Source organism: Mauremys reevesii, linkage group 8 (genome assembly GCF_016161935.1).
Source record: "Mauremys reevesii isolate NIE-2019 linkage group 8, ASM1616193v1, whole genome shotgun sequence".
Lineage (NCBI taxonomy): Eukaryota > Metazoa > Chordata > Testudines > Geoemydidae > Mauremys > Mauremys reevesii.
In genome coordinates this window covers 73,107,844-73,123,278 of record NC_052630.1, presented here as the reverse complement: position 1 = coordinate 73,123,278, position 15,435 = coordinate 73,107,844, and the positions used below count along the sequence as shown (strand labels likewise).

The 15,435-nt window shown below is 37.8% G+C and overlaps 1 protein-coding gene across 18 annotated transcripts in view; it reads right to left on the bottom strand.

Annotated features, from left to right (window-relative positions):
• The window catches only part of DPYD (dihydropyrimidine dehydrogenase), a 638,604-nt gene that overhangs the window by 400,848 nt on the left and 222,321 nt on the right, over positions 1–15,435 (bottom strand). For all 18 annotated transcript variants that reach the window (XM_039484205.1, XM_039484204.1, XM_039484209.1 and 15 more), the window contains exons 4-5: positions 13,276–13,363; positions 410–571 (exon numbers count right to left, since the gene is read on the bottom strand). In XM_039484205.1, the coding sequence (XP_039340139.1) occupies positions 410–571; positions 13,276–13,363 (250 nt within the window). The remainder of the gene's footprint in view (positions 1–409; positions 572–13,275; positions 13,364–15,435) is intronic.

Below are 15,435 nucleotides of genomic sequence, written 5' to 3'. Positions count from 1 at the left end.
CTTAAATAATTTAAAAATGAAAAGTTTGTTAAATCCAGTTTCCTCTCTCTATTTAACATCTCAGAGTGTGGTGGTGTAATGAGTCAAACCACACTTCAGGACTTTCACTGTGCTATGGCAGTATCCACATGGGATGTTACAGGGTGGCAAGCTAAATTGTTGTCTTGATTACAACTAATTCTCTATGTTCTTATGAAATAAGTTATTGTGAAAAGCTATTTTCAATAGCTAAATTACTGAATGTGCTTCAAGGAAAGTACTAGTTATTTTAATCCATTATATTTTTACTTTAGCAATACAGCATATTCCAACATGTTTGATTTAATGAAATCACCAACAAGAAATTTAATCATTAAAAAATTATTTGGTTCATATGTAAAAATACCAGCCATCTGTATGTCTTACATACCTCAGTAGCAAACTGCTGCAATCCACCAATATTAATTGGTCCCTCCTCTGTAGCATATAAATTGCATCCACCTACACAAAGATCTGAGGTTGGACATACCATTCCGCATGTCAGGCCCAGTGGGTTGTCAGAAAGAATCATTTTGGCAGCTCCATAATAGTTCTGCATGAAGAAAACAAAATCAACAATAATGCCACATAACAGGGAAGCGGAGATTCAAGAGAGGAGATCCAAAATTTTGTTCCTTTTATGTGGCTAGTAAAATAACACTGCACCTTTGATAAAAATTTAAAGACACAAATTTGCCATATTCTAATTTGTTTTATGTTGATTTTCAGTTATTTTTGTAGGGTTGTGTAGTGGATTTACAGTTTTATTTTAAACATAACATGTTGTGTGTATTATACTCCAGTAAGTGTTCTCTCCATTCCTAAGTCAATTATGCAGCTGGTGAACAGACACTATGTAACTGTAGCCCCAAGTTCTCTCTCCATTCACTCACTTCCTAATAAATAATAACAACAACAAATATCAAGAAGAGCCCAGGAAACATTTGGGTGCCAGAGGTTTCCCTAAAGACCACCACTGATCATGGGAAGATAAAAGTCACAGCTATGCAGGGGACCAGCATCAGGCTCATGCACTAATTAAGAGGCCTGGAGAACTTGTGCTAGCAAATGCAGATGGGAGTGAGCGCCATTCCAACCTATGAACAACTGCAAGAAGAAAAGTCTTGTTTTCCATTCCCTCTAGCCACCTCTTCCACATCTCATTCTCCAGTAACTTTTTAATGAAAATTGTTTTCAGAGCTGGTCTATCACTACACTGGTCTGTGCCAGGGAGTCATTCTCCCAACCAGGACGATAACTGGCTCAGAAGAATCAGAAGCTGTAGAGCCAGTGGGAAGTGAAGAGCCCATTGACAGGTGCCCCTTCCCAGTGCAGAGCTGGAGAGTTCTATTTTCCACCTTCCATTATGCATCTTGTTTTGGTCATGCCATGAAGGCAGGGGACTGGACTCAATGACCTCTTGAGGTCCCTTCCAGTCCTAGAGTCCATGAATCTTCAGAGGGAACAATATCCCACACAGTGTGAGACTCAAGTAGTGAATATGCAGAACATTTTCAAGATTTGATTATGTAACAAAATATGGATTACAAAAAAAAGTCATATATGATTTGAAATGTTCTAATTAACCAAGAGGCACATTAAAAGACTGGGCATAACGTTCAGAGGCTCAACCAGATGACGCAGTCAGGGACAGTGAGTTCCAGTAGGGCTCCAATGTTTAAGAAACAATTTTGTAGAAGTAGTTGAGCCTTTCTTCTACATATTGAAGTGCCTACTCCACTGGCCATTCCATGATTACACAGATCACAAAGCTATGCATAGATTTTCAAGGGGTTTGCTCCTAAATTACTACATCAATTGGAAGTTCTAGTCTTGGGCAAACAGGAAAAAATTGGTTAATTAAGCGAGTCATTTGTGAAGGGACTTCCTTCAGCGGTTTTGTCTGTGATGACAGGTAAGTGAGATATTGGGCCTGATTCCCATTTATGTTGTCCACTTTTCACTGTTCTGGCAATGTAAAGGGGCCTAAAAGTGGCTATTAATTAACCTAATTAAAAAATTAATTTACACCCACTTTATGGCTCCTTTATTCTGCCAGAGCAGTGTAAAAGATCTTCAATCTAAATGAGAATCCAGCACATTAAGTTCAATATTCAATATTGGCTAGAGGAATTGTTTCCTTGTTTCTCTGTAAAAGGACCACACAGAGCTAAATTGTTGGGCATTTGTCTTCAGAATTCAAACTTTCACATTTTGGTTTTGCTTCACATTCTGCTGGGTTTCTTCATGGGGCGGGGAGGGGGGGGGGGGTTGTGCCCAGGACAGTTATCTTTGTTGATTTCAACTTTGGTACAAGAGAAAGAATTATAATAACCAAATGTAATTTCATCTAAGCAAGATAATTAAGGATTCATACATCTTTGAAGCTTCATAATTAAAATTGGTGCATGCAGTTAATTAACATACTTAGTCTATCATATTAACTAACTATTCCTCTTTAAGAATAATTTTTATCATAGGCCAGTACAATTTTCACAATATTTTCTTTTAAGACAGAATATATATATATATATATGTTTCCTTAGGACAACCTGCCTTGTGTTGTCCTAAAATTTCCTATATATATATATATGAATGAAATAGTTTAAAACATTTTCAAACTGCTTCAGTGGCATCCTCCTTAGAAATCTCCATTATGTAATTTCAATCATGTTGATTGCTGTGTTATTGAATTATGATCTTGATTAAATTTAAGCTGAGGAACATTACTTATTGATTTGATATGCAGCCATTACATATCTTTATATAGAGACTTTTACAATACGAATACTGAGAGATATGCCGCACACATCACAATGCCAAGTAGTAAAACAATATGCACTGAATGTATAAAATGTTTTGTAGTGTTAACACTTTTAAGTGAATGTAGTGATCAATAAAAAGGCACCAAACTGACAAAGCTAGAGCTCAAAGTGTGCTACTTATTCAGAGAACAAGCATATCAAAAGCAGCAGCACTGCAAGCTTTCCACACAGATTCCACAATATGCCTCAACCTGGTGCTAAAGGGATCACCTCTAGAAGTCAAAGGGGAATTTAGGTTCAATGCTCACTCAGCCTCTCTACTTAGGCTGCCAAAAAGAAGCCAATTAGTGTCAATTCTACTGGTGGCAATGCTGTAATGTGGACATATGTCTATTCAGAAACAACATAGTATCAACATCATGGGAAGTGCAGCCTAGTGGATAGAGCCCTAGACCTGTATGCTATTCCCAGCTCTGCAACTAGCCTGTTGGGTGACCTTGGGCAAACCACTTCTCTATGCCTCAGGTTTCCTCATGTTTGAAACGGGGATGATAAGGGCCTCCACTATCATGGAAGCTAGCTATTGTTTTATTAGTATAAGTCATTTTACAGGGTCTACTTAACAGGTATCAGATGGTAACTTTCAAGATGAAATCCTTGTCACCTTCCCAAGTGAGTTGCCCAAGCAACTTCAAGCTTAGGATTTGCCCTCAGTCTGTTCTGAGCTGTACTTGACTTGAACTGGTAATCTTAGTGAAAAGCTCTCATGTTCTATTACCCCAGTTTTGTAGTACAATAAAATATTTAGATGTTTTCTGTGTTGTATTTAAGTATAATATGGAACAATATTTCTTTTAACAATATTTTTCTAAAATAATTACTATGTTTCAGATAAGCTACCATAGTTTTCAATCAGCCACTGAACCAAATCCTCAATTTCTGATCCTATCCAAATTCACCCATCATGAGCAACTAACTAGCTCATTTGGGAGAATTTTATTGCGATGTTATACAGATTCTGCTGCTATAAGCTATGTGTTCAGGAGACCTCTGATGTTTCTCATAATTGTGCATAACTGTCATTTGCTGAAACAGCAACTTTATTCCAGAAAGGAAATTTTAGGACAACACAAGGCAGGTTGTCCTAAGGAAGCATATAGCATTAGTAAAAGACTTTTCAGAAATATGAAGAATTTAGAATTATAGATCGGAGATAGGTAATTTAGTTTTCCACACACCTTTTGCACTTGACTTACTAGTTATATTACTGCTTGCTTGTTGAAGACCAACTATGCTACTTTATAGGCACTCAAGTTACTAATTATCAACTACAAAAAACTTACTGCAGAAAAGAGGAGGAAATCCTTAATACAACATCTAAAATATTTGCAACTCTGTGATGGTTTCTTTCTGTGTATTTATCCCTTCTTTACTATACTGCTCTCATGTAACACATGCCAGACATCATTAGAAATAATGCATTTTTCTAAACTTTTACAAAAACTAATAAGGACAGGAAGTATAATCTAGTTTTAATATGCCGCTGAAAATTATAGTACTGTTGTACTAGAACAATAAGTCATTTTTCATATGAAAGAGACAAATTAACAAATAATAAATAAGAATACTTTGCACTTATATGACACCATCCATCCGAAAATCTTTGGGTGCTTTATGGTGGGGACCCTTAAAATCTTGCCAGTTTTAACTGAGATAGTTACCTCAGTATCTTAGTTTTCTGTGATACTTCTTATGTAAGGAAAGTACTTCTAATATTAAAAATACTTACATTATATAATTGCAAACACTTATTTAGCACTTATTCCAATTCTCAATTAAGTTAATGGGATTCTTAATCATATTCATATAACACAACCATAACAGTTATTTTACAGAGCCCAAGGATGTGCTAGATCCCTCACAGAAGAGGTAAGGTGATCTGACCCCTACCAGGAGGGGTTTATGAACTAATATAAGACATGACGCACAAAGGGGTAGCTAGACAGTGCAACTGAACAGAGGATGACCCAGCAAAGGCTATTGCACAACCTAAAAAACCAATAATTTAGAATTAAAATAGTTTGGGATATTTTTAAATACATATAAATAAATAAGCAGATGACTCAGTTGGCTAATTCTTGTAGACGTCAGAGAGGAAGCAGGACGAGAACTAGAATGCTTTGGAGATTGTTTTATTTAAATGGATAAATGCCTCCTCATGCCTTGATGCATAAAATCTCTTTTTTTCCTAGGCACTTCCACAAAAAGAAATTAATCTAACTGGATAGGATGTTTTTTGGTTTCCTTTATCAAAATGCCAATAAATACACATTGGTAAGGGAGAGAACAGAAACAAGCCTTAAACAGACATCAATAATCAGTGGAAAGCAGGCAGAGGAGGATCTCTACATGTATCACTTGGAAGTATTACATAATTTGCATGCAAATGAGACTTTTTTTTACTTGAGAAAACCTATTAAAACATGTAGGATCAATACTGTGAGATGAAAAGAAATTACATTTATTATCAGGAAATTCTTACAGCCTCTATTCATTCATCTAATTTAAGCACACTTCATATAAATTTCACATAGATCATGACTTTCTGATATTGTAGTTTTCTCAAATACAACAAAGTGACTGCAGGATTGTGTTCTGTATAAAAAGAATGAAAGCACTGGCTTAGCCAGGATGTAGAGATGGAGTGGAGTGAAAGCAGAAAGGTAGGAAGAGGAGTGGGAGGGAAAGGGGGGAGGGAAAGGCAGAGAATAAAACAGTGTTCACTTCTTTTTTGTGTCTCTTGGTGAAATGTTTAAAAATGGACACAATTACAAAACAAAATTTCCAAGAAAATTACTTTCACCTCCAGTCCACTGTTATTTATGTTTTCTTAAGTTTTTACAAAAATCAAAATGTGTTGGGTCAAATTTGTTGTTTAAAATGACATAAGGAACAACAACTGAAAAACATATATTGATACAGAAGATAGGCATCAACAACCCAACATATTTATATCTATGCACATCAGTTCAAATTTGAATAAACTCACCCCCCTATATTTCAAAGTAGAATGAACAAAACAGAAGAGTGAGTTATCAAATATCACATATATTCTATTACAATGCTGCTGATATTTAATCAATCCAGAAAACTTTCACATCATTTGACTTATGTCATCATAACAGGACTGTAATTTCACACAGTGTCACTATCTTTTTATAAAAAAGAGGGAAAGGAATATCTTGTACTGTCATTTTGTTCTTTGTAGTCTAGAATGTGAGAGATTCCTTAATTGACATAGTGTCATTGCAACAAGTCTATTCCACATAATTATACTATGGCAACTGAAACCAGCTGTCAGCCATTCCATTACACTAACTACAAATAGACATCTCAAGAAAAGTCACTGTTTCAAGTACATCAATTTAACACCATTACTATTTTTCTTTTAAATGTTTTTTGTACTTAGTGACTTGAAATATGTAGAGATTAAGACAGAAAACTGAATAAAACTGTACTTTCAAAAACATGGAGCATCATGATTTTTTCTTAAAAACTGTAATGCATATTTGTTTGCAATTCTTACCAATCTTACAGCCTTTTACAATCTAGTAATTGTAATTACAGTATCCCAACTATACTATTTTACAACTGAATTCTGATTCATGATTTTATAAGACATTCCCTTATTGAGTTTCCCAAAGTACCTCTGGAGTGGGGGAGGAATTATTCTATTCTCTTCCTTCCTCTCACCTCTCACAATCCTGTTTCTTTCTCTTCCCAATCTCCCTTCCAACCTCATATAGCCCCTCTTCCATTCACATTCTCTCTCCTTGTTCCCCCACTGTTTCCTGTCTCCTGTCTCCCATTTGCCCTTATTATATTTGCACACTTATTTTCCCTCACTGTCCATTTATAAGATCCTATCCCTAACATTTTCCCTCTTTTTTAACCCCCCATCAGCCTCCAACAGTATACATTCCCCCATAACCCTCAGTCTTCCTCCCTACACCCCATATTACCCAATCTGTCTGTCTCTCCTACGCAATCTACATTCCCCCCATGCCCTTTACTCTCTTCTTACCCCATACATTTTCCTGGAACCTCTCGCTTGCACACTACTTACTACAGCACCCTCTCTGGCTCCTCCAACACTTCGTCAGACCCCCTCATGCTCACCACATTCCCCTACCTCTTCATAGTTTCCTGTCCAGCCTCTTATCCACAGAATACATCTTTCCTGAGGGAAGCCAGGCTTCAGTTTTGCTAAAAATAATGGGAGTTGATAACCATCTTAGCTAAGGGAAGAGTTTCCTCTACATGCAAAGACTGTTGGGAAATGATGGTCATGTTAAATCAGGGCAGTTTGGCTGCAGCCCCATTCAAATTAATGGAAGATGGAGGCTCTTTTGAATAAGGGGGAAATTGCAAGTTTGATGGCAGGAATCACAAAATCCTGGGAAACTGATAAAAACTACCAAATATTGTTAGACTTGAGATAAAATAATAAGAGTTAGCCAAACTGGGTGTTGCCGTGACAGACAAGTGTGACTTCAAGCAATTGTGCCCATTCAAGGGACTTTTTATGACATTAACAATTATATTTCTGCATCTCTGATCTATAATGGCTGACTCAGTCACTCATGTAAGTATCACTGAGAAAGAGATACCACCCTCTACTCCAGGTATATCTTAACAGAGCAACAGTTGTGTAGAGCCCATACCTGCTCCCTGGCTCAGACTTTTATACTGTTTGCTTTCTTCTAAGAGCTACCTAGCTGGTAAGATAATTATCTCATTAGCACATCAGGCTCCCTACAGGTGCAAGTAATCCCTTGTACCTTCCCAAAATACAAATCCTGTCAAGTCAGTATCCACTGACTCCTATGGCTAATGCCGCTCACAGGAATCTATAGCACCAGCACAGTCTTGTCAGAACAACTGGTAGACACTGCAGATGCCAGACAATGAGACACACTGAGACTGTCTCACTGCACAGGCAGGTAGACTACGCAGTTGTGGGACAGGATGGAAAGCAGAGTTGTGGCACATCAGGGAGTTGATTGTGACTCCCTGATTCCTGAGGCCCCAACAATGCCTAAAGTTGCTTCTGGGCAGCATAAGATCCACCATTGCTACAGGGTCCTTTAATGAATTCTATCCGTGGGAGACTGCTGTTGTGGAGCTCCATTTTGCCATGCCCTCTTCCCTGCCTCAATAAACTGGGATGGGGCGATGGGGCAGAGACTCAGGGCACAAGCCTGCTGGCTGGCTCTAAAATCCTAACACCACTCTTGCAAGTAGATAAGACACAAGAAAAAAAATCTCTCTCTTATAGCTTGTAAGTACTTGTATCTTTGCAGATTTAATTTTAAATGAAAAGATTAATAAAACATGATACCCTTAAGCTTCAGAACAAGTTTTTTATGTTTTTTTTTGTTTTTTTATTGCAACAGCTACATTTTAAACACTGGAGTTAAATATAAATGGCCTCCAAAAAGCAGTTTAGAAAGAATACTTGTCTGTCATTTTTTTTAAATAAAGTTTTAAAAAATAAACTAATATTCACAGTATGTTGAATCTAATGTTGCATCTCACCTATTGAGAGATTCAATTGCAAACAACAGTCTGTAGGAAGGCTATTGAGTAATGCTGACTGGGAAGACACAATAGTATAGATTGTACCGTTGGAAAGTAGAGCTGTAATCCAGTTCGTATGAAAAGGAAGTTTTGGTATAAACTCTACTGAATCACAGAAGCCTGACACAATACAGCACAAGTGACATCCTTTTCTCAAAGAGGCCCAAGGCTCATTGAGCCTAGCAATTCAATTACCCTCTCAACCCAGAAAGAACCCCCCCCCCTCCTGAGCTGAGGTCTACTGGCAGAGCAACTTGGAACAGCCTACATTGTACATGGCCTGTAAATATCTAAAAAGCCTCAGGCTTTAGAGAACAAGAATCCCTGACCTTTTATGATTGCTACAATAGGTTTTTTTTTCTTCCCCAACAAAACATACTACATAGACTGGAGTCCTTAAATAGCTGACAAAAGAATACATTTTCAGTAAGCCACTGTTAAAACAGTGTATGTTTATAATACAACCAGTTTAAACAAATACCTGAGTGTCATACTACCAACTACTTAGTGAAAGAATATGGACACAATGAAGGATAGGCAAACTGGTTTGTATAGTATGATTTAGGGCATGTCTACACTACAGTTGCTACAGCAGCACAGCTACAGTGCTCCAGCTGTGCCGCTGTAGTGGGGATGCTGCCTGTATCAATGAAAGAGGTTTTCCCATCGATGCAATTAGTCCACCTCTCTGAGAGGTGGTAGCTAATTCAATAAAAGAATCCTTCCATCAACCTAGCCACGTCTAAACTGGGGGTTAGGTTGGCCTAACTACAGTGCTCAGGGCATGAAATTTTTCACAGCCCTGAGTGACATAACTAGGTCAATCTAATTTTTAAGCGTAGACCAGGCTTTTAAGTATGTTACATTTTAACTTAACAAAAAAATGGTTAAGGGGTGACTTGATTACAATTCATAAGTATCTGCATGGGGAATAAATATTTAAAAATGGGCACTTCGATCTAGTAGAGAAAGGTATTACAAGATCCAATGGCTGAAAGTTGAAGCTGGACAAATTCAGTCTCAAAATAAGGCATGCATTTTTAGCAGGGAGGGTAATTAATCACTGGAACAATTTACCAAGAGTCATGGTGGATTCTCCATCATTAACAATTTTTAAATTGAGGTTGGATGTTTTTCTAAAATATGTGCTCTAGAAATTATTTTGGGGAAGTTCTGTGGCCTGTGCTACAGAGGATGTCAAACTAGATGATTACAACAGTCCCTTCTGGCCTTGGAATCCATGAAACCTTCCTTCTCCCTGCACATCATCATTTTGAGATTTAAGCCAGTCTGGAAATTCTCTTAGCTACAGTATTGTCTGCAAATAACTGCAGCCACTGGGACCTCCGGGGGGCTGTGCCTGCGGATAGTCAACGTAAACAAACTGGCGGCCCACCAGTGGATTACCCTGATGGGCCATGTGCTGAACGTTGCTGACCCCTGACCTATAGGAAATGGCCTAGGACTAGAAGGGTGGAGAGATGGATTCTAATCTCAGCTGTACCTCTGTCCTTCTCTGTGATCTTGAGCAAGTCATTTCACCTTTGTGTGCCTCTGTTTATCTCCCACCCTTTGCCTGTCTTGTCTACTTAAGCTTTAAACTCTTTGAGGCAGGGACAACGTTTCTCTGTGTGTTTATACAGTTCCTAGCACATTGGGGTCCTGATCTAAATTGGGGCCTGTTAGTAATGTAATAGGGGCTAGAAAATGATAGGAGATGTGGAGAATTGTATCTAAAGGTTCTTGAGGAGTAGAGACTGTAGAGTATTGTGTCCTTAGGAAGCTGGTAGAAGTATGAACGGGGGCATGGGGGTATAGGCATTGGTGGTGACTTTGGAGCAGGACGGAGAAGGGAGAATCTCTGTGGTCTCTTCTGTACAGTGCCATTGCCTAGACTGGTTCCTGAGCATATCAGTTTGTTTCATTTTGGGGGCTTTTTAAAAAAAAACAACTAATGTTCGTTCATTTTAATTTACAGTACACCTGTAACACTGAGATACTCATGCAGCTCGGCAACTTTAGATTTCCTCCACATGGGCTAGGGTAAGAGAGTGCAACATAAGGCTGCATGTAACTTATTCTGGGAATTGAGAACACTGAGATGCAGAGCTGATTTTACAGACGCAGTAAATGACTATATATCTTTGTACTAACATTTTGGCCAGCACAATGAGGAAAGTGTAACCACTTGATATTTTCTTTAAGCTATCATTGTGCTGTGTTCAACAACACTGTCAGTCTTGTCACATTTTTCAGGCACCAGCACCAGGCAGAAAATATTGTTGAGCCCTTCTCTGCAAAAGTTACTGCTTCTGAAAAGAGACTGTAGTTATGGGCATGGAGGGTCTCTAAAAGTCAGGCAAGTCAGGCTATGACTGCAGGTTAGTAATTGCTGAGTAATTTGAGGTTTTAGATTTTCCGTTAAGAAACACTGAAGCTCTTTAGAGAATGGCTGCGCTATACCATTTTTTTTTTAAAGCAGAACTTCCTGATGAAGTAGCAACTGGGTCAGGATTTTATCCAAAACCATTAAAATCAGACCCTTAATATTATCTCAACATACCTGTAGCAGGATGCTGTCCCAGAACATATCCCCTCCTGATGGCAGTGCAGTCACCCTGCCTCAGTTTCCCCTCATCGGTGATGGTTCTCTGGGACTTCAGCATAGTTCAGTTGCTGAAGTGACCGTAATAATGAAAGTCCAAAGAAAAACACCACTTGCTCTAACCTCAGGCCCATGCTGGGCAAAGCCCCTCTTCTGAGGGGTTGTCCTGTAGCACACCACAGCCTTCAACTTTTCATCTTCCAGCCCTTCAGGGTTCTAATCAATCACTTCTTCCTCCCCTTAACAGCAGGGATCTCTGTACATTCTCCCAGGGTAATAGCATAGGGGGGACCCACCCCCACCCTTTACTATGGGTTCCCTGCCATTGGAATGCTAGACAACTGGGCTATCTGTCCTGTAACTCAAACCCTTATTCACTCTCTTTCCCTCCCAGCACCTCTTCTTATGTACCTATGTATTCTCTCTGGAGAGTCTTTTCTCTCAGGTCTTTCCTAGTCCCAATTCTGGGCTTAAATATCCTCTCCCTTGGGACAGACTGACCAGAGCCCTCCTTCCTTGGGCTGTACTGTAATCCTAGCAGGCTTCTCTCAGCCCCCAGCTTCCCCTTGGAACAAGATAACCGAGCCCTCATTCCTGAAGCTGTGCTTTGCTTCAGACAGCCCGGGATATCCATTTTAACTCATAGCCCTTCCCTGCATGTCTCTCATAGCTCCCCCTTTGACTGAGCTCAGAGTAGGTCTCTGACTCACACCTGGTCCCCATTCCCAGTTACAGTCTGCTAATTCTTCCTAAATACCAATTCTTAAAAGGGCCATTGCCCTTGAAGGGGAGAAACCACTGTACTACAATGCTTCCATATTGAAATTTGCTTTAAGTTTTAGGTACTATAATGTAGTGGAAAGGGGAAGACCAGCAGATTCATTACTGCTTTGTATCTTCTCTGTTGAGGGCTTCTCTGTTTCACTATATTTCAAGGATCCATTAAGAAGTGATATGCCTCGAAGTAGTATAGTACCAGTGGAAACAGATGCCTGGCATTCATAAAAATAATGCAGCATTGACATAACAGATTATATAACAGAGCAGTCTATATGCAGATGCCAGACACAATACCACAATAATTGTTAACCATGTTAACATGTAATTATGTTATAAACGACATATGTCTTAATAACTCCTTTTGTCCCAATGTTTATTGTCAATATATAGAATTTACTGTGAGGGTTTCAGCTCATATAATATACAATGTGTAATAAAAACAACTTGGCTGTTAACTCACCCACAATGTGGCTGCTACCTTACCTTCAATGTGTAAACGAGACCCACTTTTCTCTCATTTTAACTATGTGGACTCCAGCACTGGCAGGATGTGTGAGAGACAGGTAGCAGGAGATGGGGCCAGCTGCTTCTGTAAACCTCTCACTCAAAACAGCCTCAAGCCCTCCCAGTAGACCCCAAACTTGGATGGAGTAACAGCAAATCAAACTTCACCAAAAGACTTAAATGAGCTTTTAAAAGGTAAGTGGTAACTAATATCTTTTCAGGATTAGAATGCCCCTCACAGCCTGATTAATACAGACAGATATTTTCATATTAGCTGTGCAGTCAGCTTCAACGTTTGTATTTTTGACTGTTAAAAGGTACTTACAGATCTGAAGGTAACAGAAAGTATTTTTTTCTCCATTAACAGGATAGCATCTGGAAACACTCCTCCTTATTAAAGTTGATTATATTTATTGTTGTAATAATTCATTAATATTATTGGGTTTTGTGAATAAAAAATGATAAAGCTTATTTACTTGAACCCTAGTAATGAAAAACATTCATCCCTGAGATGAGCACCTGCATGCCAAGTGTCAGTCCAAAGCAAATTTTATTAAGAAAATTATAATCATTTCGTGAAAATATTTATTCTCAAATGGAAAAAAATAATGTCTTGTAACTATAATGGCACAGTCAGGTAACAATACAATGAATTTGTTACACTGAAGTGTTTTGTTTTGTCAATATTATTAATCGATTAAATCCATCCAAAACGAATACCTGAAAAAAAAATCTGCTGAAGAAATAGATTTACCATAGTCTGTGCATTTACAATATCGCCAAAGAACAATATCAGTAAGAATAATTAGAAATTAAGAAGAATCTGTTACATTTGATCATACCTGTTCTAAACATTATTTTATTAGAGACTACAAAGATAAGGATTGTAATTCAATCACACAAAGAGAAATGCAAGCAACTGCTGTTCTTGCTTTTCATTTACTACTGTGAGCCTGCTTTTACCTTGTTTGCAATACTTGTGATAAATGACTTGATGTCTAGATTAGTTGGGCAGCTCTTCTGACAGGGGGCATCTGCACACTTTAAGCATCTAGGGGAAAAAAATTAATGAGTTAAGGAGACATACAGTACAAATACTGCCAATAGCATAAGTTTTTTTCATGTACAAATTGGTAAGTCTAAAAAATAATAATGCTTTACATTTCTATAGAGACTTCCATATAAGTATTTCAAAGTGCTTTGTAAACATTATTGAATTAACTCTCACAACAATATAGTGAGGTAAGTTTTATTATCCCCATTTTAAAGATGGGGATATTGAAGCATAGATATGTTAAACAAATAGCCTAAAGCCACACAAGAAGGCTGCGGTGAGCTAAAAAGAGAACTCTGATCTCTTTGGTTGGGTGTTTTAGCCAGAAAAGCAGCCTTCTTCTATAATAAGCAGATCCATAAAATCCATAAAATCCACCATTCTGAATGTGCAATCTATCGCTATTTAAAAAAAATAAAAAAATAAATTTTAAATAATTGGAGATATACCAATCTCCTAGAACTGGAAAGGACTTTGAAAGGTCATCTAGTCCAGCCCCTGCCTTCACTAGCAGGACCAATTTTTTCCCCAGATCCCTAAGTGGCCTCCGCAAGGATTGAACTCACAACCCTGGGTTTAGCAGGCCAATGCTCAAACCACTGAGCTATCCCTCCCTCCTATTACACATACAAATATGGTAAAAGAATGTTAAGACTGAAAAGTTAAGCACTCAAAAGATATGAAATGCCACAATTTTTATTCTCCATTGAACATTATTTGGGAGTCCTTGTGCCATGCACAGTTTTATTATATAATTATACTATTTTTTCCATTGGACCCCTGCCTTGTTCAGTGCACAGGATGGATGATGCTCACTAAATGAGTAGCTATTTGATTTTTCTCTTTATTTGTATTCCTTATTATTTTATTCTTCCTTATTCAATGCATGGGCATGGGTCTTATTTCCTAAATACCATTCAAACCCTGCTCTGAAGAGAATTATTACTTTCATCATAGGCCTTTCAATGGTATTCATCACTGTAGTATCTGCTTCACAAACAGTTAAAATATCTTCACAATCTAAAAATATATTTTTTTCTAGACCTGGCTCTATAACAAATTCTTCTGTGATCTTAGGCAAGGTCTGTGCCTTAGTTTTTCCAACTGTAAAACAGATGAAATTCATTAATGAAGTTCTATAGGTGTAATTGAGAGTATAATTTTGATAACTGAATAATCAGATATATAGAGTTTTACAATACTTTTATAGGAAAGATGATAAAAATAATTCATGATTTATATGGCTCACCCTGTTTCGGTCCCAAGGAAGAATGGCTGCTAAATATTGGGTCTCTTATTTTGTGCAATACAATTACTTTAATGAGTTAGTTTAAGATTTAGATAAAAGGACAAATTTTTACTTCTAAACTGTGGGTTTACAATCTGTGACTTCGGGAGTACAAATAATAACTCCTATGGCAACTTGCACTGAAATTGACTGGAGTTTTCAATGCATATCTGAGGGCAGAATGGGAACATTTTTCCTCCATGACAAGTTATATTGTATAATAAAATACACAGACTTAAGTAGCAGTGATTAATGACCCATTCTTCCATGTGGGCATGCAGGTCTAAGTTCACCTCCACAAGTCCTTTTACAGGATTGGACCCTAAAGAATAATCTAGTTGATGCATGATTTTTAAAAAAGCAAGCATCAGCTAAAGAGTTAAAATGATACCCTGTTAAAAGATTTTGATGAGGGGTTGGGTTTTTTTGTTTTTTGGGGGGTTTTTTTGGCCTTACACTTTAGTGAAATATCATAGACCAAATGCCATACTACTCAGAATTCATTTAATTATTCTGGATTTTTCAGCATAATTATAAAAAGATGTCTATGTCAACTTACAGAAAATAGCAAAAATAAACATTTTTCAGGTCTAACACGGCTACAGCATTCCCAAATCTCCCATGATTATTTAGTAGTAAATATTACCATTATAGTACAGCCACAAGAATTAGGGTCCCATTATGTTGGGTGCTGTACAAACATAGACAGAGATCATCCTAGTCGTAGGGGGCTTACAGTTCATTGGTTTGTTCCAACTGGTTGTAAAGTGAGTAAGAAAAG